We start from the raw sequence: 23,579 nt of genomic DNA on the forward strand, positions 1-23,579 counted from the left end.
GCCTGCTCCCAGGCGGCCACCCCTCCTGCTCTCTGGGGGCTCCACTGCTTTCCGGGCACTCCGAATGAGATGTAATTAGAAATGGATGCACTTGGGTGGCTCTCAAAACCTTGGCTTTGTGGAAGGAGGCCTGGAGTTGAAGATGAGGGTCTGGTCTCTGACTCTGCTTGGGTGACACTGGTGTGTGGTGGGAAGGCGACCCCATCTCCTTGAGGCTGGGCCACCTCTTCGGATAGGAGCAAACTCATTTCCAGCATGTGGTGACAACCGTCGTGAGAAAAAGAAAATGGGGCAGACGTTCTGTTAAGCCCATGGCATGAAAAACAAGGAAGGGCAGGGGGCTTCTGGAGACAAAAAGAAACTTGAAAACACAGCAACCTAAGGTTACCTGGGTCCCTTGCCTCGACCCTCATACAAACCTAACAAATCCCCAAAAAGGGAGGCCTGGCAGGATCCAGAAAATCTGTTTGTGGACGGGGTATCAACCGATATCAACGGATTAGCGTTAATTTCTTAGATGTGATAACAGGCGTTGGAGTTACAGTGTTTATAGGTAACAGCATAAGCAAGTATAAACGTATTAACGATAATACACGTGAAAATGTAGGGTGTGATATTTAGAGCTGCATCGTGAAGTAAGTAAGGGAGAGATGTGATATCTAGGACTTGCTTTGTATGCGTCAGCGAAACAAAAATGGGGCCCAAAAGGAGCTAGATGAAGCGGTGTCGGCAAAATCTTGGTAAGCGCTCAATCTGGGCAGCGAGAACTGGGTGGGGGGTTCTTTGCACTAATTGCCGTATATGTTGAATATCTGAATAACTGAAAAGACTTTCAAAACGAATGCGTTAGAGGTGGCCCAAGCTGACATTATCATAGTGGCGAGAAATTAGAGACAACTCAGTGATGTCAGAGTGTGTCTGGAGGCAGAAACGTTTGTCCTCAGGGCTGCGGGTCCCTCCAGGACAAGGGTCTGCTTCATTTGTCCCTGAGCGCCCAGAGCTCCACCCAGTGTGGACATCCTTGCCTAAAACCAGCCAACAGAGAAGGCCCACGGGGCCTACGATCTAACAATTGCACCACTAGGAACTTATCTAAAGGATACGGGAGTGCTGAATCAAAGGGGCGCACACACCCCAATGTTTATGGCAGCGCTTTCAACAATAGCCAAATTATGGAAAGAGCCTAAATGTCCATCAACTGATGAATAAAGATGTGGTCTAGATACATGAAGGAATACTACTCGGCGATGAAAAAGAATGGCACCTTGCCATTTGCAAGAACATGGATGGAACTGGAGGGTATTATGCTGAGCAAAATAAGTCAGAGGAAGACAGATATCACGTGATTTCACTCATGTGGAATCTGAAAAACTTAACAGATGAACCTATGGGAAGGGAAGGGGAAATCAGATACAAACAGAGAGGGAGGCAAACCATAAGAGACTCTCAAACACAGAGAACAAACTGAGGGTTGATGCAGAGGGGGGAGGGGAACGTGGCTGATGGGCACTGAGGAGGGCACTTGTTGGGATGAGCACTGGGTGTTGCATGTAAGCGATGAATCGCGGGACTCTACTCCTGAGGCCAAGGCTACACTGTATGTTAACGAACCTGAGAATAAAGAACAGAAGAGAGAAGAAAAGAAAAGAAAGGGCCACAGGCAGCACGGGCTGCAGAGGAGTGTGACCAAACTTGGGGAGGGGAAGCTTGGGAGGGCAAGGGGAGGCAGGAGGCTAAGACCCATGCCGGTAAAAAGAGGGAGAGGAGGCGGAAATCAGTGTATGTCCCTGTCCTGCACTCAGTTGGACAGCTAATAGGGAAGGTTCTAGACCAGGGAGCGGCAGGAAACAGTCTTGGCTCCGCGGAGGCTGGAGTGAGCCGGGCAGGCACCACAGCAGGGGGACCGGTCCGGGGGACAGGGCACCAAAGGCGCCACTGGCCTCGGAAACAGGGGATTGGCCCAGGTGGCGGAGTGGTGGTCTGTTTACAAGCCCCGGAGCCCGGCCGTGCGTGACAGCAAAGAGGGGACGGGATGACGCAGAGAGGGTATCTGAGGTCTTGCGGCAACTAGTCCTCGATGGGGGCAGGGAACTCTGAGGGATGGGCTGGTTCTCAGGGGAGACGGCCAGTTCAGGCGCAGACGTGCTGCGGACAGACAGTCTGGGTTTGGGACACAGCCTGGCTGGGAGCACCCCTCTTCTTTGCAAAGTAGAGTCAGTAAAAGCAGAAATGCAAGGCTGACTCGGGAGGGAAACTGTCAGGGTTGTGAACTCTCTCCCCCTCCCGGTGTCCTTGACCCAAAACTCATGGTGACTTGCTCACACAGCTCTGATGCGCCTGGGGCTCAGCTGGAGCCCTGCCCTCTGCCCCAGCCTGGTGGGGGGTTGGGAGGAAGGGCGGCGTACCCCGAAGACGCAAGCCAGAGAATCTGCTGGACTCACACTCTAAGAGCTCTGAAAAAAACCCACATGTGTTAAAATGGCCAGTGAAACTTTGTTATTCAGCTTCTACGTTAGGAGGCAACATGGGTATTAACACTTTTTGAACGTCTCCATATGCTATAGATTTAATCTGTATTATTTCATTTAAACCTCAAAGTAACTTTATGATGAGAAAGCTAAAGTTCAGAGAAGTTATTAACCCAGCCAAGGTCACACAGCTAAGTGAGGTGGGGGGGGGACTTAGAGCCCAACTCAGGTCTGTCTATCTCTGTGCGCTACTCTTTCCTCTGCTTCATGACACAGTGATGGAAAAAATGCAGCTGGAAGTGAAAGAAATCTTAACCAGGTGTTGGAAGCAGACATTTGCCACCTGGCCTGGAGAGGTTTGCTAAAATGATGCCATAATTTCCTATCCTTTTAGCTAATAAAAAACTAATAGATACTTTAGGGAGAGGAAAAGTGTGGGAAAGGGAAACAAAGGGAAGACAGAGTCAGGTGCTGCCGGCAGCCAATACTAGGAGGAAAAAACATTTTTCCTAAAATGACATAAAGTCTATATTGGGGAAATATACAATCAAGCTGGTGTATCTCACATTTTGAGGCTCGCTTACACTCACTTTTGACTCAGCAGCTGTACAATTGTGACTGGGAGGTGTATTTACACCAAACAGCTTTTAAATATTATTTTACACATCAAAGGATTTCTGTCTAGAGCTCGAAGTGGATATTGATTTATTTTTTTTAACGTTTGTTATTTTTGAGACAGAGAGAGGATGCAAGCAGGAGAGGGGCAGAGAGGGGGGGGGACAGAGGATCCGAAGCAGTGAGATCTGATAGCAGTGCGCCCAGTGCGGGACTTGAACTCGCGAACACGAGATCGTGACCTGAGCTGAAGGAAGACACTCAACCAACTGAGCTACCCAGGCGCCCCATGGAGTAGATATTTTTTGAATTGAGTACTCACCTCAAAATGTATTGGGGAGTTTTTGTTTTTTCATATGGTTGGTTTTTAAAAGAGCACCAGGTGAACGATGGCTGGAGAAATAAACTTCGGTGTGTTTGAAAATCTTGCTGATGTGTTTCAGGCTCCGGCCTCTATTTTTCCACTGATAACATTCCATTAGGATTCCCAGATGGCTGGCTTGGCCCAGCGCCCCGCCTATCTGCCTAGAGGTAGCCCTTGATGAAACGGAAGCTGTGTGAGCACAGGCTGTGGCACCCACACACGGGAGTGAATCACGTTTCCCTCCTGAATTCCCAAGAGGCAGACAGGCTGTCTAGATTACCCTGGGTGTGCTGGCTCAGCCCCGGGGTCACAGCGCCCATGTATCAGCATTCACGAGGACATAAAACCAAATAAGAGACTCAGTGATCGCTCACCATGAGGCAAAGACCAGTCACCTGCTACCTTCACCAGGGCACAGAGTGAAGTATATTTCAGGGAAGCACTTAAGTGAAAGAGAATCCCACCGACTTGCTGGGGGAAGCCAAGGGCAGCAACCAGAACTCCTTGACCTTGAAACTGGAGAAAGTCGGCACAGGGCCTTATCCTACCCCCTCCCACCAACTGTGATGCGGAGAAAGAAGTTGTACAACAAAAGGGTCTCCTTGTTGTTTATTCAGATTAAATAACTGGAAAACTGGATGTTTTCACCAAATATATTCCCCTTTCTTCTTGACTGCCCTCATACCGAAAACATCAGAACACCCCCTACCTTGTACCAAGAAAGAAAAACAAGGTAAGGGGGAAAAAGGTTTGTCCCCCGTACGTGACATCTTAGGCATTTTGAACAATTCTATTTGTAATGGTAAGTGGCCACTAGAAGATTTTCTTCCACCAGAGAAAAACAAAAACCGCGTGAGTTACACTTCAGGAATAAAGAGAGAGAAAATACTACCAAAACACTGAAAGAAGGAATTCTTCCCTGTAGCTCATTTATTTTCCTTTTTATTCCCTGTAGCAAAGTCCCAAAATGCATAACAGACCCTGCACACCGAACAGGGGGGGTGATATCTTGGTAAAGATTTCTGGGGAAGATGGTTTGGGGAAAGGTATTCTTAACAATGCAAATATTAACAAGCGTCTGGTATTTGGGAGGTATGCAAACAATACGTCAAGAAAAATGTTTCATCGGGGAAGGACAAAACAAAATCAAGACACTTCTGCTCACCACTGTAGGCATTTTCTTACTGCCCTGCACTTTCTGGATATCTCATTCTCAGATGTCATCTTTGTATCAGCCTGTTTTCTCTAAGTCATGAGGACAGGTTTAATTATGCATCAACGACACAGGTTCATTTCAGAAGTCAAGATTTACTAATGCAGGAGTGTGGAAGCATGCTAATGACATTTTCATGTTTACCAAGAGTGTGAAGTTTGGGGCTTCGACAAGATCAGTCAAACGGTAAGTTAAAAGTATTTTATTGAATGGCTAAAGAGCACAGAGGGACACAGAATCCCTAGCTACCGTTTCAAAATTATACTTGCAAATTTGGCACAAGAGGGCTTCTCAAGATTAATGCATAAACATTTTTGCTCCATTTCTTGTGAGTTACATTCCTGAGAAAAACTGCTACGATATTTGCCAGCGACTTGGACCTGGCTTTTATGACTTGGCAGGATGTCCTGAAGAGGCCCTAGGGAAGGCGTTCCGAGCTCTCCCGTGGTTAGGGGTGTTGAGGACACCTGGCGAGCAGGATGGGCTGGGGGCTGTCATCCGCGCATGCATAGGCTAATGTCCTACGTGTGACTCTGTTAGCTCCATTCTTAAGCCATGAGATAAAAGCGCCCCTCACTAAGGGCCGAGTGGCCACCTACGTCTCTCTCAGCATCTCTCTGGGGCCACGTTCCACATAAGCCCACACAACAGGGACTGGGAGGTCCGCACGGATAGCGCAGGCTCACTCTCCCCGCCCAACCATCAACTCGCAGGGCTTTCACATTTCCAGGCGGTCAACAAATATTTACAGAGCTTCTACGACGCGCCAGACTAACAGCCAAAGACAGATGCACCAGTGAAGTGAAATATTAGATGGGGGGCGGGGAATGAGAAACGGGGATGTGAGAAGAGTACTCAGGATCTCTCAACGACGGCGTCTCTAAGTCTTTACAAGGAAGGGCCGAGCGGAAGAAACCTCCCCCACCCCTTCCCGGGCTGACCCGCCCCCACGCCTCCCTGCACCAGAGGTGCACAGGAATCCAGGCAGGTGTGAAAGGAGCAAACAAAGGCGATGAACGAAAAGTTGTGAGACCAGGCAGGACAAAATCAGAACAGCCCGTAGCCACTATCTAGTTTGCAAATGGACCACCCAGAAAATCTGGGAGCAATTAGGAGGGAGGAAAAACAAATGGTGGTGGGTCAGGGGCGGGGGTGGGGGGTGGTCTGAGGATGATGGGAGGCGGGGCATCCCCGAATGATCTTCTGCTAGGAACACAAAAGTGAGGCAACACACCGCGACGAGAGCCCAAGGGAACCGGAGCCACGGAGCGGGGGTGCACACTCACGTTCTTGCGCAATCACTCCAGCCACACAATCGTCACGTTTACAGAGTGATCAGAAAACAGATTTGAAGGTGCAGAAGGTAGGAAGCCCCATTTAAACTCTAATTACTTTCAGACACTCATTTGAACCTTGAGAAGTGCATTTTGAACAGGACACGTGAATTTTAACAATGACATTCTTTTTATGAACCGTAAGGAGGGATGGGCTCACAGCCCGCATCCGCCTTCAACATCACAGCTCTCCAGCCAAACTAAAGACCAGCAGCGGGGACACTGTGCTCCTGCCACGGGTCAGGCGACCTGCCGTGTGGTCCGCATTGTTTCGTTAAGTCCCAACCCACCTTCTCCCAAATAATGGTCTTCGGTTACAGACGAAGAGACCATCTCACTATGTAAAATATCTTGTCCAAGGTCACGCGGCTAAGCAGCAAACAGCTGAGCCAGAATTCACACGCAGGCTCCAGATCTCCGTGGGATGCACACGGGCACACAATCCTACCAGTGCTTCTGCACGGGCTGCTCCCTCTGCTGGAAACACACACTCAGTATTTCCATCTGCCCGCCTCCTCCAAGCCCTGTTTCCCATCCCATCTCCAACGTGAAGCCCTTCATCTCCCACGCCAGATGACCTCCCGGGTTGTCACCTCCTCTGAACGCCCTCCAGGCTACCGACCCCATGTCCAGGCCTGTTTTAACCTCACGGGCCAGAACGAGACCCCGGCCCCACGTTGGATCAAACACGGTGAAGCGCATTCTTATGCCACGTCGGGCGCAAGGTGTTCCTGTCAAATGCTGCAGAAGAGTTTTTAGAATTTTGCTTTGAAAGTCTCATTTTACTTAGGAATTACCTATGATCTCTCAGCAGTCACTGGGTATATGCGAGCATGCTTGGGATCTAGAAGGCCCTGTGAGTTGTTTTCAAAGACGCTAAAACTCAGCATGCGTATTACATCTAACAGTTATTAAGACTGATCTGCCTTTTGTAGAGTTTTAAACCCTTATTAATTTCAATTTGCCGAGGCTTCTCCCTATTTTTAGAGCCTAGGAACGTTTTTGTTTTTTTTTTTTTCCAGGTCTCAAAGAATTTTGTAGGCCCTTGAAAATCTAGTAGGTGCTAAGCACTGGACCTAAAGTATCTAACGGACAGAGCAGGCCTTAGCCATGTGCTACCGTGTGTAACCCTTCTATACAGATCTGCTTCAAGCCCGGCCGCTGTCCCCACCCAGTCATGGCTTTCAGCTTATTGAAGACAGGGATTTTTGTCTTGTTGACAGATTATTTTTTACAGCGACTGGCACAGCTGCCATATAATGAATGCCAATGGCCTCACTTGTTAAAAAAAATGTCATGAACAAACACAAAAACCACAACTTGAACTACACGCTCTACAACTCCTTCCCTGAAGTATCTGAAGTTATTTGAAGTTATATTCCTAATAGTTCTCAAACTCTGGGTTAAAAAAGAAAATGCTTTTGTCTTCATTGCTTTGGAAGATGATAGGATCGAACAGAATTGAAACATTAAGACACACAGTAGGAATCTCTAGACGTCTTCAGCTTGCAGATTTCGGTTTTCCTGGCAGTGAGCTACAGATTTCCTTAAACCCACGTATAGGAGAGTGGTACTCCGAGTTTTCCAGACATTCCATATGTCTAAGACAGCAATACTAAGTTGTTCTTGGGTCCAGGTCAGCTTCCTTTGGTAGTACGCGGGCTTTAACTAAATGCAATCTAATAACACTGTGACGTACAGGATTAATCAAAAGCTGTTCACATGCCCAACTTTTAGGTACGGGAAAGAGGAGGCCGATGTCCCACGGGAAATAAGGAGAGGGAACGATAGCATTTGTTCCTGTGAACTCGCCCATACGTCACATGATACTTTCTCAACACCAGTAGAAAATCATAATTCGGTAAAAGCACAACGAAAGGCCCCAGGTACACTTGCCATGAACCGTAACAAGATTTACATGAAAAACACACATTATTCGGCATGCAAACCTTCATGGTAGATACTCATCATTGAGTATAATAATTGGGCCTAACATCAAAAGGCCTAGCTTTGGTAACAAGACTGAAACAGGCCTTTTCCACCTTGGGATAGTATCGCTGCTATTTCTGTTTTCTGCACGTGGGCTGTTTTGGCCACGCCCAGACCCCGTGAAAACCCCCAGCTTTACCTGGGGACAGGCCGCATCTCACGTGGCCACTGAGAAAATGCGATTTAAATCTGCCTGTGACTATATTCTTCGAGAATCCCCAAAACGGCTCAAACTGAGCATGCCATGCTCTCATGGAAAACTGAGGAGAGGAAAAGCAAGGTGGGATGGAAAAGCAGGGAGCAGGGCTGGGAGAACTGGCGCCCCCCACGCTCTTGGCCGGCGCTGGCCCACCTCTTCCCGTTACTGTCCCGAAGCATCGCTTTCCCCATCACTCTGGCCTTCGTTTCCAGCTCCTGCACCTCCTCCAGCAACGTTTTCTTGCAGGTATGCTTGGCCCTGCGTCGGAAGGAAAAGACAAAAAGCGCATGACATAGGAACTTTATACAGCATTAAAGCCTGGCTGCTCCCTTTTGGGGCCACATCTGGATGCCCTTGGACGCCGAGGCTGCAGCTCCGGACGTCGTGGAACAGTCACAGTCCCGGTGCGTGGCCGGGGCTCCACTTTCATACACCGGGAAGCATCCCAAGTCCCCCAGAACACACTTGGACCGTGAGCCTCAGAAGTTAGCCCACATCCGCCAAGGAACACTGCCTGCTGCTGAAAGCCCGAGAATCTGGCTGAGGGCCCAGCCTTTCAGACCAAGGACCGGGGTCCGTGGATATTCACGGGTCCATCTCCAAAGGGTTTCACTGCAGAACCTAAGAACCCAGAAGATGCTTTAAATCCTTACCCTAGTGGATGTATGCGGATCCCTTAGCCCTGGCCCCTACTGGGATCACAGACCCCGGGTGAGTAGTTTGTTCTCTTTTTAGCGTCAAAAGAGCCACTGTCACAGCAGGAATGGGATGTATGTATGTATGTATGTATGTTTATTTAATTTGAGAGATAGAGACAGAGTGTGAGCGGCGGGTGTCAGGGGGTAGAGGGTGGGGCGGGGGGCAGAGAGAGGCACACACAGAATCCAAAGCAGGCTCCAGACTCTGAGCTGTCAGCACAGAGCCCGACGTGGGGTTTGAACTCATGGACCGTGAGATCATGACTATGAGCTGAAGTCAGATGCTTAACCGACTGAGCCACCCAGGCCACCCAGGTGCCCCGGGAATGGGGTTTATAATGCTGGAATTCATGCTCTTCAAGCCAAACTCTGGACCTGAAATTTAGGGTCAATACAAATATCCAGGCACAGCTTTTCCACTGTTCTCTTGCAGAGACTTACCCTCAGGGCCCATCTATGTGGGTCTCCATGGCGTAAAGCAACTGATGTAGCAACGGAAATAAGCTGGCCTCTGCACCACAGTTTAAACCTCAGCCTGGTCAGGTCACCCCCCTCGAACTGCAGGAAGAACCGCCTGCCCTCTTTTTCTGATTAAACTAAGAATACCTTACAACATTCAAACAAGCAGCTGATCTCAGGATCTTCCTGAAATTGAGACTAAACACGGAGCTACTGGTTGGAAACGGTACCGCTGAAGGAAAAGGCCATTTGACTAGACACAGGTATGAAACCGGGGGGGGGGGGGGGGGGGGGTACAACTAAAAAGAAAAAGGGCTCATTGCTTAGCAATATAGGGCAGGTTTCTGTATTACAAAAAGCTTTTCATTAGTTTCAGTGTAAACAGATGTGGAGACCCTGCTAAGTGCCAGGACTCAAAGACAGACCAAGAGCAAAAACGGAGCATCTCTGCAAGGAAGAGAAAACAGCGTAACGGGAACATTCTGAAGACGCAAGCCGTTGCAGTGAAATCGCATTCTTCCTCCCACCCTCCACCTTCAAGGGAAGAAGTCTGTTAAGATAACGCCCAGTCATCCCCTAACACTCCAAGTTAATCTATAATGGAGTATTAGTCCTAAGACACTGTGTATGTGCCTGTCATTCCTTTTCCCCAAAGTAAACAAGAGAACTCAGCCACACAGGTTTTAACACATAATACCTTAATTACATCAAGCCGAGTCCCGGGACTCAGTAGTGATAACAATACTGCAGTTCAAAGCAGAGACTGTGGAATTTTAATTTAAACAAGAAATGAGAAAACGTTTAGCGTTTTGCCGGAGACAGTAAAAAAAGAATGTTGAAATTTGCACTGTTCATTATTATTGAATATGCTGGGCCCCCAACTTGAACTTTTATCTCATGGGCTCACGGGGCTAGGATGATAGGGAGACAACTAAGGGGCAAGCCCCGCTCCGCTAGGATTCACCCCAGATATACAGGTCCCCAAATACACAGAGAACACATCTGCGGGTCCTGGGGGATGAACATGTGCTCTGTTTCAGGATGGTCCTCAATCCACCCCTCCCCTCCTTCCTCCCTCCTTCTCCCAACACAGAGCAATCAGGGCTCATCAACCTCTGTAACAGCCCTCGGAGTTATCTTCTGGGCTGGGGGACAAGGGTGCCACCAAGAAGTAGGCTAGGAACAGGGAGGCTGGGCCAGTGGGCTGGAAATCTACACCTTAGGCCAAGGGAAAACGAATCTGACCCACTACATTGAAACTGCCAGTTTTGGTTCATTCACAAAATCATTTCAGGGTGAAATGATCTGAGTATCCTAATGCCCCCAGACACTGGGCATGTTTTTAATGGATGAAACTCATCGGTGTCCAAGAATTACTCAGCAAGTTTTCAGTATTTCCACGAGCCTAGCTCATGGGACTTGACCACTATTTGAGAACACCGTATGGCAACGCTCGGGGATGATTCCGTGAGTCTTTCTGCGTGTGGCACTGGGGTAGAAGTGATGTTAGCAACGCAAAACTGCTTTTTCAAGGGCCTTTACCTCATTCATAAATTCTTCGTTAGATGAATGGCTCTCCTCCCCCTGTCAAAGTTCACATGTGAAAAGCCGGCCTTTAAGCATCAGCCACTGGCATGCGAGTTCGGTCTCACCAGGCACCGGGGTGTGGCTTGTTCTGAGTCACAGCTGTGACACAGTGAGCCCCACTGTCCCCCAACGGCTGGCCCGCTGTGGTCTGGGGCTGCTCCATCCAACCCCGCACCAAAAGACCAGATGATCCCACGAGGGGTAGCGTGGGTTGCTTAGCCACTGTCAGAGCGTGAGAGTCGGCTGGGAGCCTCCAGATACGGCTATGGGTATCTCCACGTATTTGGGGGTTTTTAACACAAATAGATCGACGTAGCATCTTGACCTTTTCATCTTTCTGTTTCTGAAACTTTGTTCCTTGACTCCCTCCTCTGCATGGAAAAGCAGCAAGTCAAGGAGATGTTCGATTCCACTAAATGTGGATGAAAATGTAAATACAATTTGGTTCACAAAAACTTAGTTTAGTTGGTTTTTTTTTTTTTTTGAAATCAAGACTCATTTGTATACAGAAATTTCTTATTACTTTTTATTTCCATTTAACTGCCTATCTGGGATTATAATAAGGAAATGAAATCATTCTGGAATTGCTGAACGTATTGTGTGCTGACTGGTAAAGTATAAGAGATACGGTTAGATAAAAGGAGACGGGTTCCTGTGCCCAGTGGCCTTGAGCTTTATATTATTTCTACAAAGCAACTAACGAATTTCTCCTAAATGAGAATGAGTGCACGGCAGCTTACCTAAGAATGTGGTCATGGGTAAACATTTTGGAAGCGTGTAAGCTCAAGTGTATTAAAATAGTTCTGGGCAATTTAAACTTCATGCTTCTAATAAAAATACTCATTAGCCAGGTATCACATATAATCAGTCAATTATTTTAGTAAAAGATGTGTTAGTTCGGTCCCTGATGAAAATTATGGTTAATAGGATAACAGAGGAGGTACTTTATGGCATCCAAATCTGACTTAAGATAGTCTCACGGATCTTCGACCAGAAAGCTGACAGACTTCATGGAAAAAATGACTGAATTACCTCATGCTGGTTTTCTTTCTTTCTTTCTTTCTTTTTTTTTTTTCCCTGACTCTGAAACAGTCTAGGTCCTGAAATGGGAGAGGGGGACTGGGGAGGCTAAGGGGGGAAAATGTAGAAAGAGCAGCTCACTTCCCTCAACACTCATAGAAATACATGCAAAAAGGTGGGCCTGCCTCCTGCTGGGATTTAAAAGCTCTTTCAAAAGAGAGTCAACCTCCAACATTCAAGACAAAACAAAAAGTCCAGTAAGATTGGGCCAAGGCAAGATGAGAGAGTCATCCCGTGAGAGACTCTGACAGGCCCCACAGGCTCTTCCGAGCCTGTGGTAATTTTTGGTTTGGTAATTCCGATTCACTTCACTCAAAACTCTCCTTGGAAGCCCAAGGACAGTCACAGCACATCGTGTCTCAATGAATAGTTGACACCCGGAACCCAGTGAAGGGAGGTTGTGGACAAGCAGGGTTCGTGTGTTTGCTCAGTGTGCAGGAAGGAAAACCGGAACACGTCCCGGGAGTTAAAGCTCAGAAAGAGAAATCACAGTGCGACTGACTCATAGTAGGCTTTCTCTTCCCAGAGAAGCCTCTGAATTTACGGGACAACATCGATGTCAGGGCGGGAGTGTAAACATGGGCCCCGTGATCATGGGAGGATTCCCAAGTAAACTTGTGAAATTCTTGTTTTTTGAGGACAGAGGTGACTGTACTTTAGATGTGAAATGTGTACTACAAATTGAGCATATTCTTTGGCCAAATACTGCAGGTGAGAGCCAAGGTACACACCCTCCCTGGTTTCTCCAAACAGAAAGGGACAAAAGTACATTTCTGTAAGTGTCCCTGCACTTTGGTAGCGGCCCTCCCGGCTCAGCCCAAAGCCGAGGTGCCGTCTGCTCCTGGGAAGGGCTGTTTTCTGGGCCCCTACCGGGCAGGAGGTAGCAGGTGGGACAATGCCTGGGGTCTGTCTGCCTCTGTTGGCCCCCCACCAGCCTCCTCACCACAGAGCACGGCCCCTGCTCCTACCTGGCTGGCAAGCTTCTTGGAAATGAAGTGACTTTTGCTCTTTCCCTCCGGTGGAGCTGGAGGCAGTGTCCTTTGATTTATTCTTGCTAAAATGTAAATGGCACTAATTTTACAGTGCCAGGGGAAACCAAAAACAAGTCCCGCTTGAAGGAATAATTTGCTTCCTTGGTGACCGGTAACTTTTACTCAGAATGGATTGGAAAAGACGAGGAGGTAGAGAACACTGTCATCGGCCAACACTCTTCGAAATGGTAGAAAGATACTTTTGCTAAAGTCTCACTTGGCAAATACAGTCTCAATAACATGTTTTTTCATGGCATTAATCTAGATAGTTGAATTAAAATAGGCTGAGATTAATTTATAATTGCATCACTATTCTCAATCAGTATAAATTGTAAAGTGATCTAATGTAACCAACGTCATGCTGTATTTACCTAAAACTAACCCAACTGTCATGTGAAATTGAAGAAATTTAGCAAGGTAAAATGGTATGCCACAATTGGGCTTTGTGCTATAAGAACAAATAACAGAACATTTTCTCTCAGTGCATTTATTAGATTAAGAAAACATCTTTCCTGGCTATAATTTCATTTCCAAAGATTCTAGTTCAGTTATTTACAAAACACGGGTTTAGTAGATAAAAGGAAAGTAGTGGTAAATCAAGCCATTTAATAAATTAGAATTATTTAGTTTTTACCAACAGTTGCAAAACTTAGTGAAGAGGAAAAAAAACGCACCCAAAATATGTGCTATACAATTCTCTCTCTTCCTCTCTCTCTCTCTCTCTCTCTCTCTCTCTCTCTCCACGTTAGGCATCATCGGGTGTCAAGATAATGCCAAAGTGAAGACTTTTTCAAAAGACATCCTTAACTGTCAGGCAAGAACAATTCTCATTGAGTGTGGGAGGAAGGGGGAAATAAAAATGAAATCTGATGTCTTTTCCTGGAAGGTTTGGATTAAAGTCTCAATTCTCTACCTCAGGGCCCCAAAATAATTATGCTTTGCCTAAAGTAAAACCAATCCAGGAGGCTCAATTTTCAGGGAAGTCGGCAACTGTTTGTAGGAGGGATCAGGCCTGCCCCAAACAAAACTCAGTGTTACCTCATTTGGAGTATTCCGTCTCTTTCTCATGGATAAAATTAAAATTTACATTCTCTTGGAACGTAGTTGCTTCACTTACCTTGTACACAAGACATTTCAGAAACAATATTATTTTGAAACGTAAGCAAAAGTTGAGCATGAATTGTTTCCTGTCTGACCCACATTATAATTTCATCTTTGTGATTAATGTTCACATAGATCTGTACACGGACACTCTAAATAAATTATATTTGAAGGATTCCTACTGTGAGTTACTGGGAAAATGAAGACTCCTTCCTTCCAAGTATTTTCTAATTTGAAATGACCTCCACATACAGTTTTTGGCCAGGCAGGAGACCTGATTCTTGAGAAGTCTCACAGCATGCAGGACCCTACCGCAGGGTTCACAAAAGGTGATTGCAAGGGCAGCTGAGCAAGACTTAGGGCGGCCACTTCACTTTTCACTTACGCTCTCCACGCCACATCTTCGATCAAACACGCCGTGGGAACCAGAAATAATCCCAACCAGAAGTGTGCAGAGCTCAGGACCATGGTTGCCTGCAAGACAGAGAAGTGACACGTGCGTTAGGTTTGTTCTTTCAAAAAACCTACGTGATTTAATCAATGGAAAACATCCCATAACACACACACACACACACACACACACACACACACACCAGACATTCAATCACAGCGAAAATGTGCCTCTCTGTTGATCTCCATCAGCTCTGGTCTCCTTTCATTTTAACAAGCGTTGTTGTCTCCCTCTTTAAAAAGTGCTTTTTTAAGCCTCTTTCTGATCAGAACGCTGTCCCCAAATCCCTCCTATATGGAAAGGTTGGAGCCAGCTTGCTATCAAATCAACTTTTCTCTAGGAGGCTCATTACATCCACTTCCCTTATACATCAGCCCATGTTCCTTCGCTGCTCATTCGTTCGTAGAACAAGTACCTTGGTGCAAGGTACAGTGATTCTGAACACCCAGAAGAGGAAAATGAATGGTTATAGTCCTTGCCTCCCAGGAACTTAAAATCATTAAGTACACACACACACACACCTACACACACACACACGTGGTATAATCTATAGATATTCCCTGATTTTCAACAGGGTCATATGCTGATAAACCCATCATAAGTTGAAAATATCATAACTCAAAAATGCAGTTAATATACCTAACTTACTGAACACCATAGCCAGTTGGGCAAAATCATCAAAACCCTGTTTTATTTTTTTAAGTTTATTTTTGTTTTGAGAGATATATAGAAGCATACTGGGGAGGGGCAGAGAGGGAGAGGGAGACAGAATTCTAGGCAGGCCCCATGCTGTCTGTGCAGAGCCCGACGTGGGGCTAGAACTCACAAATCATAAGATCATGATCTGAGCCTAAATCAAGACTTGGGAGCCCAAACAACTGAGCCACCCAGGTGCCCCAAGCCTATTTTATAATAAAGCATTAATGTGGAAAACTGTATGGAGGTTCCTCAAAAAATTACAAATAGAAATAACCATAGGGTCCCCAAATTCCACTACTGGGTATTTAGCCAAAGAAAACAAAAACACTAATTCGAAAGATATATGTGCCCTTATGTTTACTGTAGCATTATTTACAATCCATAGTCAAGATATGGAAGCAACCTAAGTGTCCATCCACAGATGAACGGATCCAGAAGATGTGGGTGGGGGGGGGGGGGTGTACGGACACACAACGGAATATTACTCAACCGTGAACACGAATGAGATCTTGCTGTGTGGGACCACGTGGATGGACGTACCAGAGGGTATAATGCTGAGTGAAAGAAGCCAGACAAAGACAAAAGCCATATTTTCCCTTCCACGTGGAATCTAAAAAACAAACTTATTAACAAACAAAAACGCAGAAAAAGACCCACAAGTACAGAGAACAAATTGGTGGTTGCCGGAGGGGAGCGGGAATGCAGGGGGGGAGGGTAAAACAGACGAAGAGGGTGACAGATAGAGGCTTCCATCACGGGGATGAAAGGCACAGCCTAGGGAAGACGGTCAGTGGGACGGGAAGCGTTGTATGGTGACACGCGGCAGTCATACTACAAAGAGATTTGTTGCATTACTACGCTGCACACCGGAAGCTAACATAACGTGGTGTGCCAACTATGCTTTGATAAAAAAAAGAAACAAAAAACGAGAATCTCCTGCGACGTACTGAATACGGTGCTAAAAGTGACAGGTAGTTGTCTGGGCGGCGAATGGTTGTGAGCGTGTCGGTTATTCACCCTCGGGGCTGTGCCGGCTGCCTGGGGAGTGGCCACTGCCCGGCGTCACGAGAGACAATCGTACCACATGCCGCTGGCCTAGGAAAAGATCCAGATTCAAAGCTCCAAGTACGGCTTCTACTGAATGCGTCTCGCTCTCACGTCATCATCAAGTTGGAAAATCCTAAATGGAACCATCCTAAGTCAGGGACCGTCCGTACACGACACAGCGGAATATGACATGTATTGCGATCACATTCTAGGGGGTTTCAGAAGGCTGGTCAGGCTCCTTAAAGAACACAGAACGTGAGATGTGTCTAGAAAGATAAGCAGGGTTTCGGCAGCTAGGGAAGGGTAGAGGGAGAGCAGTTCCAAGGGGAACGATGAGTGACAGGGACAGGCAGCGAGGACAGCAGCCTTTGATGAGCTTTTCTTGGTCCTGGCATGCTGCGTCACAGACAGTTTGGGGCAGAGGGTTTTAAGGTGTAGAGCTGTGGGGCCAAGTTAAATGTCAGGGGAGGAGGGGAAAAGAGAATGTAGGGCAAAAGCCGGGGAGGGAGGTGCGGACAAGTTTGCTCTAAGCAAATGTGGGGGCTGGGGAGTAGGGAGTCCTTAGATTGGGGTTTCCGGTGAGCCGGGCTGGGAGCTTGGAGCTGGCTGGCAACCGGCAAGTTGGCCTGGAAGGGTGGGCCACTTCGAAAAGGGACAGGGGTGACAGAACCCCTCACGTTCGTTCCTTTGCTTTTCTGGAGTCCTCACCATTTGGTTCCACGGGAAGAGAGAGGTTTTGCCACAACTCATTACCAAGTGGCCGGAGGCTTTCCGAGGGCGGGCGGGCAGTGGGGTCGAGGCACACGTAAGCTGGGGGACACTTGCAGGGACGCGGCAGGGCTGAGAATCAGGGGGCACTCAGGGCAGCTCTCTTCAAGTGCAGAGGGCGGGGTTTGGCCCCCACGCGGCATGCTAGTTTCAACGCGCTCTCTGGTTTCCGTCCTCTGTTCTGGTGGGCCCGCCACACCCACCGCGGCCCTTGTCCCGAGCAGCCACGGCAAAGCCCACGCCCAACCGCTCGGGTCTTGCCTCCGAACTCTGTCGCGTGGCTCTCCGCGGGACTCGGAGCTTCTGACGATGAGTCTGAGACGCAGTGAGGTCTGGGGTAAAGCTGAACTCCACCCAGGGCCTGGAGGACTTGCTTTGATTTTTCTAAAAAAAGTGCCTGTTTTCTGACTTAAAACTATGGGAGCGCGTTGCGCCCCATCAATCACGTCTCTTCCACTTCATCCTCAGGAAATAAGTAATAAAGTGTCCAAAGAAGTAAGTGCAAGAATATTCACACCGTGCTGTGCTACCAAAGACAGGAAGAAAGAAACGTCCAAGAACAGGACTTAATTATATTGTGGTACCTACAGACAATGGGCTCGTGGGTGGCAATTAAGAGGGACAGAGAATTAGATTCGTTGGCACAGAGGAATGTTATAAGGCTAATGCAAACTCCGGTTCTGACACCTCTTCCAATGGACCCACCATGGCAATGGGAGTGTGGGAAAAGCAGCACAACTGGGCCAAATCTTGAAATTGAACTTGAGATGCCATGTCCTGATGCAGTCTGCTACAAGTTCCCGTGTCTTTGAATGTGAAGCCTTCAGCACGTGTCTATATACGTCAATATACACTCCGATTGTTGTAGGTCGTGTTTTAGGATTTGCTCACCTTTCACAAATGCACTTTGGGACTTCAAAAGGGGTGGAGTGGTCCCGGCCTTGCCAGGCTGGAGACTAACACCCGCTTTCATACGTGCTGCTGACATGTTCGTGAATAATGCATCTGGGATACAGGAGGACGGTGACTGGTGTTTGCATATCTCTCTGGCTATCTCTACTTCCCGTTTTTTCTACTGAAAACATGTATTACTCACATGAAAGAAAGATGTAACCCGACCCCTCCCTCCACCTCCCAAGTGAACCATGGGAAGGAGCCCATCAACAACCCTCTTGCCTCTATGGCTGGCTGAGTCCCCGGCCGCAGGGCTGAGTTGGCACCTTGGGTATTGCTCTCTGCTGTACCCGCCTGGGGTGGTACTTGCCCATGGAAGGTGGGACTGGTTTGAGCTATACTTACCGGGGGTACGTCCTGGATCATCTGCTAGGTGTATTTACCAAAGGGTACGGTCATTTAAAAATAACACTTGACAGCAATGATTTAAACTAGATTATGAAACTCAGTAAGAATTTTACTTGCTGAGCGAAGTAAGGACCGTGAACTTTGAGCTGCCCTACTGGAAATATGAAGCTCCCACCCAAATTGACGAAAGTTATATAGAGATTTGCAAATATTGTTGTTGCTGTTGCTGGTGTTTAAAACTTGGAGCCGGGAAGATTTCGTGTATATAACTTAAAAGTGTGGTTCCAGAAAAGTTTCTACAGATTTTCACGGAATGACTGAGGCCCAACGTCCTGAAAGCTTCCCTAAGGCCACAGCTTTAGTTATTTAAACTTAATTACATTTTCTTGTTCTCTTAAGCATGACACACACACACAAAATGTTTATTGAGCTGGGCTGGGTGACAAATGGCACTTAATTACTCTTTCCCCTCCCCTCTCCTAAGTACTATTGAGTGAGGTTTTAAAAATATCCTTTTGATGTGCTAACAGTCTGTTGGGAAGAAGGGACCCCCTCTTCCCAGTTAGCACATCTTTACTAGCACAGACATGAGCCACTCAGGTGCCAAATGCACAGGAACCCACTGCAGTAAACTGAGGCTCAGGTGGGTAGAATGAGTTGATACATTAGGGCGCAAAAAGGTGAGAGCCCAGACAGGACTGGAGGTTTGTCTGACTATAATGAGCTGCCCAGCACAGCACTGAGTTAGATTAGAAGTATGAACCAGGGGCACCCACAATAGGAGTGATCAGGGATTAGTGCGTTTGTTTGCTACAGTGCTACTAATCTCACACACACACCCGCAAACTCAGGTCCAGCCATCCAGGAACATGGTGATAGACCAGGAGTTTGTTGTTTTTTTTTTTTTTAAGTTTTATTTACTTGAGAGAGCGCACATGCGTGTGCAAACATGAGCAGGGGAGGGGCGGATAGAGAGGGAGAGAGAGAATCCCAAGCAGGCTCCATGCTGTCATTGCAGAGCCTGATGCAGGGATTGATTTCACCACCATCAGATCATGACCCTAGATGATATCCAGAGTTGAACGCTCAACCGACAGAGGCACCCAAGAGACCAATAGACGAGAAGTTTCAAAAGGGAAGCAGAAGTAACCAGAGCCAGGTAAGGTACTTCGTGCTCCCAGTGCGGGGTGCATGGGAACCAAGGTGCTGACAGCGGAAGCCAACCGCTCACCTGCCCAGAGAAGGAACTAGGGCTTCTTTGTGCATCTCTATGTGCAGGACTTCCCATGTGACCCCTCACAGTTCCCGTTGCACGGAAGGAAATTTAATTCTGCAACTTCCCCCCAGGATCTGCTGCCACATTCAAAGCCGTTGGTTGTCCCCAAGCCCCACTGCCTCCCCTAAACGTGAGCAACGAGGGGCTTCCTTCTCCCGCACCCGCCCGTCCCGGGGCAGGAGAGAACGAACGTCCCCCAGCACAGGCTTGGCAATAACACTCAAGCCCCAAGTCTGACTTCCATTTAACACCAGACACACAGGGCACCAAATTCAAACTGTAAGTCAAAGAAAATCTGGAGGACTTTCAGTGTCACAAAAACAGAACCAAAGAACCGCGCCCCCCAATCCCTGCGCCCCCCCCCCCACCCCCCCGCCAGCCACAGTAACAAAATTAAGCCAAACGTCTAAGGACCATCCGCCTGGTAGGGACACTTGTATTTGTGATTTCTACTCCTTAGGTCTTGTTTACCCCTCACCTTTCCTAAATTTGTGTTTCTGTTCAAAGGCCAAGGGAGCCCTAGTTTTGTCGGTGAGCTCTGGCTTTCCAAAAACCTTGTTTGCCACGGATGCGCACGAGGGAAGTTAAATCCGCTTTTCTCTCTGCGAGAGTCGTTTCGGGAAGGGTGGCGATGTACGTTCTCGCACTATTTGCTCTGGGTGACTGTGGGACAGTCGACGCGTTTGCTTAGGAGCTGTGCACCCCCCCCACGCCGAGGCTGAGAGGCAGGTGCGCGGCACAAATCCATCCTCCCCAGGGAACTCTGGGGCAGGCGCAACGACAGACAGGTGCAGGGAAGACTATCCCTTGTGTGGCCCGATAAGGGACTGAGCTGAGACCACATCCACTCGCTTCGGGAAGGAGGGCGCAATTTCAGGCTGAAATCGAGTTCCCTTCCCATAGTCACGTGTGCCCACAGTTCTCCTCCACAGAATACCTACGGCATTAACGCTGGTGCCAATGTCACGCTTAGATTTACTGAAAAGTAACGTCTCAGTTGTCTCCCACAGAACGTCCTCAGACGACTCTCCTCCCCCGCGCTCGGAATGCAAATGAAGTTTTGGAAAAACAACCAAGCGATGCCAGAAGCGCCTACATACCTGTGCTAACTCAGAAACCACCCCACACGCCTGATCTGGACATTTAAATGCCGGCCCAGTGGCACGTCCAGATCTACCTGCACAAAAGGGGACTTGAAGCCATAACCCCCGGCACAAGAAGCTGCTACCTCAGCCTTGCTGTGATCCCTGAAGATGGGCGAGAAGAAGCAACCACCTAAAAATATCATTCCCACAAACGTGGGGTCGTTAAGAACCAAGCATGTAACAAACGCTCTCTTTTCGACAGTGGGCTTTATTAATTTTTTTTTTTTTTTTGTCACTAAAGCATAAGGTGGCTCTATCAATGGACACTATTATTTTGAAACCCTCAAAAGTGAGTGGTGGATGATTAATGTGGGGCATCTGGGTGGCTCAGTCGGTCGAGCGTTTGACTTCGGCTCAGGTATGATCTCACCGTTCGTGAATTCAGGCCCCGCGTCGGGCTCTGTGCTGACGGCTCAGAGCCTGGAGCCTGCTTCGGATTCTGTGTCTCCCCCTCTGACCCTCTCCCGTTCACACTGAGTCTCTCTCTCTCTCAAAAATAAATATTAAAAAAAAAAAAAACTGTATTCCCCCTCCAGGAGGATAAAGGAATGCTTTCCGGGGAAGGGGGGTATTATAATTTAAATACAGTCAAATGCGGAAATCTTCAGTTTTTGGTTCAAAGAGTTCTGACAATTGTGTACATCTGTATAACTACACCTGCCTGATCCCTCCCCTGCCCTGATTTGTCACTAACAGCTAAGTTTTGCCTGTTTTAGGACTTCACGTAAGCAGGAAGACATTCTTTCACCCAACATGATGCCTTTGAGATTCATGCGTGTTCCTGCGGGTATCTATAACCTATTCTTTTTAAAATGTTTGAGCGGTATTCTGTTGTGTGAATATATCACAATCTGCTTAACCAGTCTCCTGTGAATGGACCTTGGGGTTCTTTCTAGTTTGGGCCTATTATCAATAATAACGCTGCTGTGCGCGTGTGTGCAGAGTCGTTTTTGTGTACATATGTTTCTGTTTCTTTGGGGTCAACACCTGAGAGTGGGGTTGCTCTGTCATGCGCAGGTATACCCCAGAGATGTTGGGGGTTCAGTTCCAGACCGCGACAATAGAGCAAATATTGCAATGAAACAAGTCAAATGAGGTTTTTTTGTTTCCCACTGCATATAAAAGTTATGTCTATGCTATATTATAGTCTGTTAATTGGGCAATGGAATTAGGTCTTAAGAAACAATGCACATACCTTAATTTAAAAGTACTGTACTGCTGAGAAAAGCTAACCATCATCTGAGCTTTCAGCAAATCGTAATCCTTTTGCTGGGGGAGGGTCCTGCCTCGATGTCGATGGCTGCTGACTGATCGGGGCGGCGGGTGCTGAAGGCTGGCGTGGGTGTGGCAATTTCTTAGAAGAAACACTCAAGTTTGCTGCAGCAAGGGACTCTTCCTTTCATGAGTGGTTTCCCTGTCACATGAGATGCTGTTTGATAGCATTTCACTCACAGTGGAACTTCTTTCAAAACTGGAGTCAGTCCTTTCAAATCCTGCCGCTGCTTTAAGTACCAAGTGTATGTAACATTCTAAATCCTTCGTTGTCATGTCAACAAGCTTCACAGCATCTTCAGCAGGAGCACAGTCCATCTGGAGAAACCACGTTCTCTGCTCAGCGGTGAGAAGCAGTCCTCACCCCATCGCGTCCTGTCACGAGATCGCGGCAACGCCGTCCACCTTCAGGCCCCGCTTCCAGTCTTGGTTCTCTCGCTGTTTCCACCACATCCGCCGTGACTGCCTCCACCGACGCCCCGAGCCCCCAGAGTCATCCCCAAGGGTGGGAATCCACTTCTGCCAAACGCCTGCAAATGTGCATATTTTGACCTCTTCCCACGAATCACGAATGTTCTTGATGACATCTAGAATGCCGAATCCTTTCCGGGAGGTTTTCAAGTTGCTTTGCCCAGATCCATCAGAGAAATCACTTTTTATGACATCGATAGCCTTTCAAAACGCATTTCTTCAATAGTAAGACTTGAAGGTGGAAATGACTCGTCAATCCGTGAGCTGCAGAATCCACGCCGTGGCAGCAGGCGTGGAAACGTTAGTCTCCTTGGGCGTCTCCATCAGAGCTCTTGGGTGACCACGTGCACTGGCAACGAGCAGCAATATTTCCAAAGGAATCTTTCTTCCTGAGCAGCAGGTCTCAACCGCGGGCTTAAAATATTCAGTAAACCATGTTGTAAACGTGACGTGCTGTAAACAGACATACTGTCATCCAGGCTTCGCTGATCCACTGGTAAAGCACAGTGGACTGGGCATAATTCTAACGGGACCTAGGATTTTCAGAACGGTCCGTGAGCACTTCACGGACTTCAACTTCAGCGAAGTTGGCTTCCGGTTCAAGTCACCAGCTGCATTAGCTTCTAACGAGAGAGTCAGCCTGTTCTTTGGAGCTTAGAAGCCAGGCAGTGGCCTCTCTCTAGCTGTGAAAGTCCTCAGTGGCATCTTCTTCCAATAGAAGTCTGTTTTGTCTGCATTGAAAATCTGCTGTTTGGTGCAGCCACCTTCATTAACTACCTTGGCCAGACCTTCTGGAAACTTGCTGCCGCTTCTCATCAGCACCTGCTGCTTCACCCTGCATCATTTATGTTCTGGAGGCTTCCTTCTGTAAGCTTCACGAACCCACCTCTCCTAGCTTCCAACTCTGCTCCTGGTAGCCTCCTCACCTCTCTCGGCCTTCATAAAACTGAAGAGAATTAGGGGCTTGCTCCGGGTTAGGCTCTGCTTGGAGGGAATGTTGTGGCTGATGT

The 23,579-nt window shown here is 47.8% G+C and overlaps 1 protein-coding gene across 12 annotated transcripts in view; it reads right to left on the reverse strand.

Annotated features, from left to right (window-relative positions):
* The window catches only part of LOC109266145 (phospholipid-transporting ATPase IB), a 635,626-nt gene that overhangs the window by 72,978 nt on the left and 539,069 nt on the right, over nucleotides 1-23,579 (reverse strand). For all 12 annotated transcript variants that reach the window (XM_053900789.1, XM_053900782.1, XM_053900822.1 and 9 more), the window contains 2 exons: nucleotides 14,524-14,612; nucleotides 8,336-8,440 (listed from right to left, as the gene is read on the reverse strand). In XM_053900789.1, coding sequence (XP_053756764.1) covers nucleotides 8,336-8,440; nucleotides 14,524-14,612 — 194 coding nt within the window. The remainder of the gene's footprint in view (nucleotides 1-8,335; nucleotides 8,441-14,523; nucleotides 14,613-23,579) is intronic.

Source organism: Panthera pardus, unplaced genomic scaffold, assembly GCF_024362965.1.
Source record: "Panthera pardus isolate Hobbes unplaced genomic scaffold, ASM2436296v1 HiC_scaffold_1, whole genome shotgun sequence".
NCBI classification, from domain to species: Eukaryota; Metazoa; Chordata; class Mammalia; order Carnivora; family Felidae; genus Panthera; species Panthera pardus.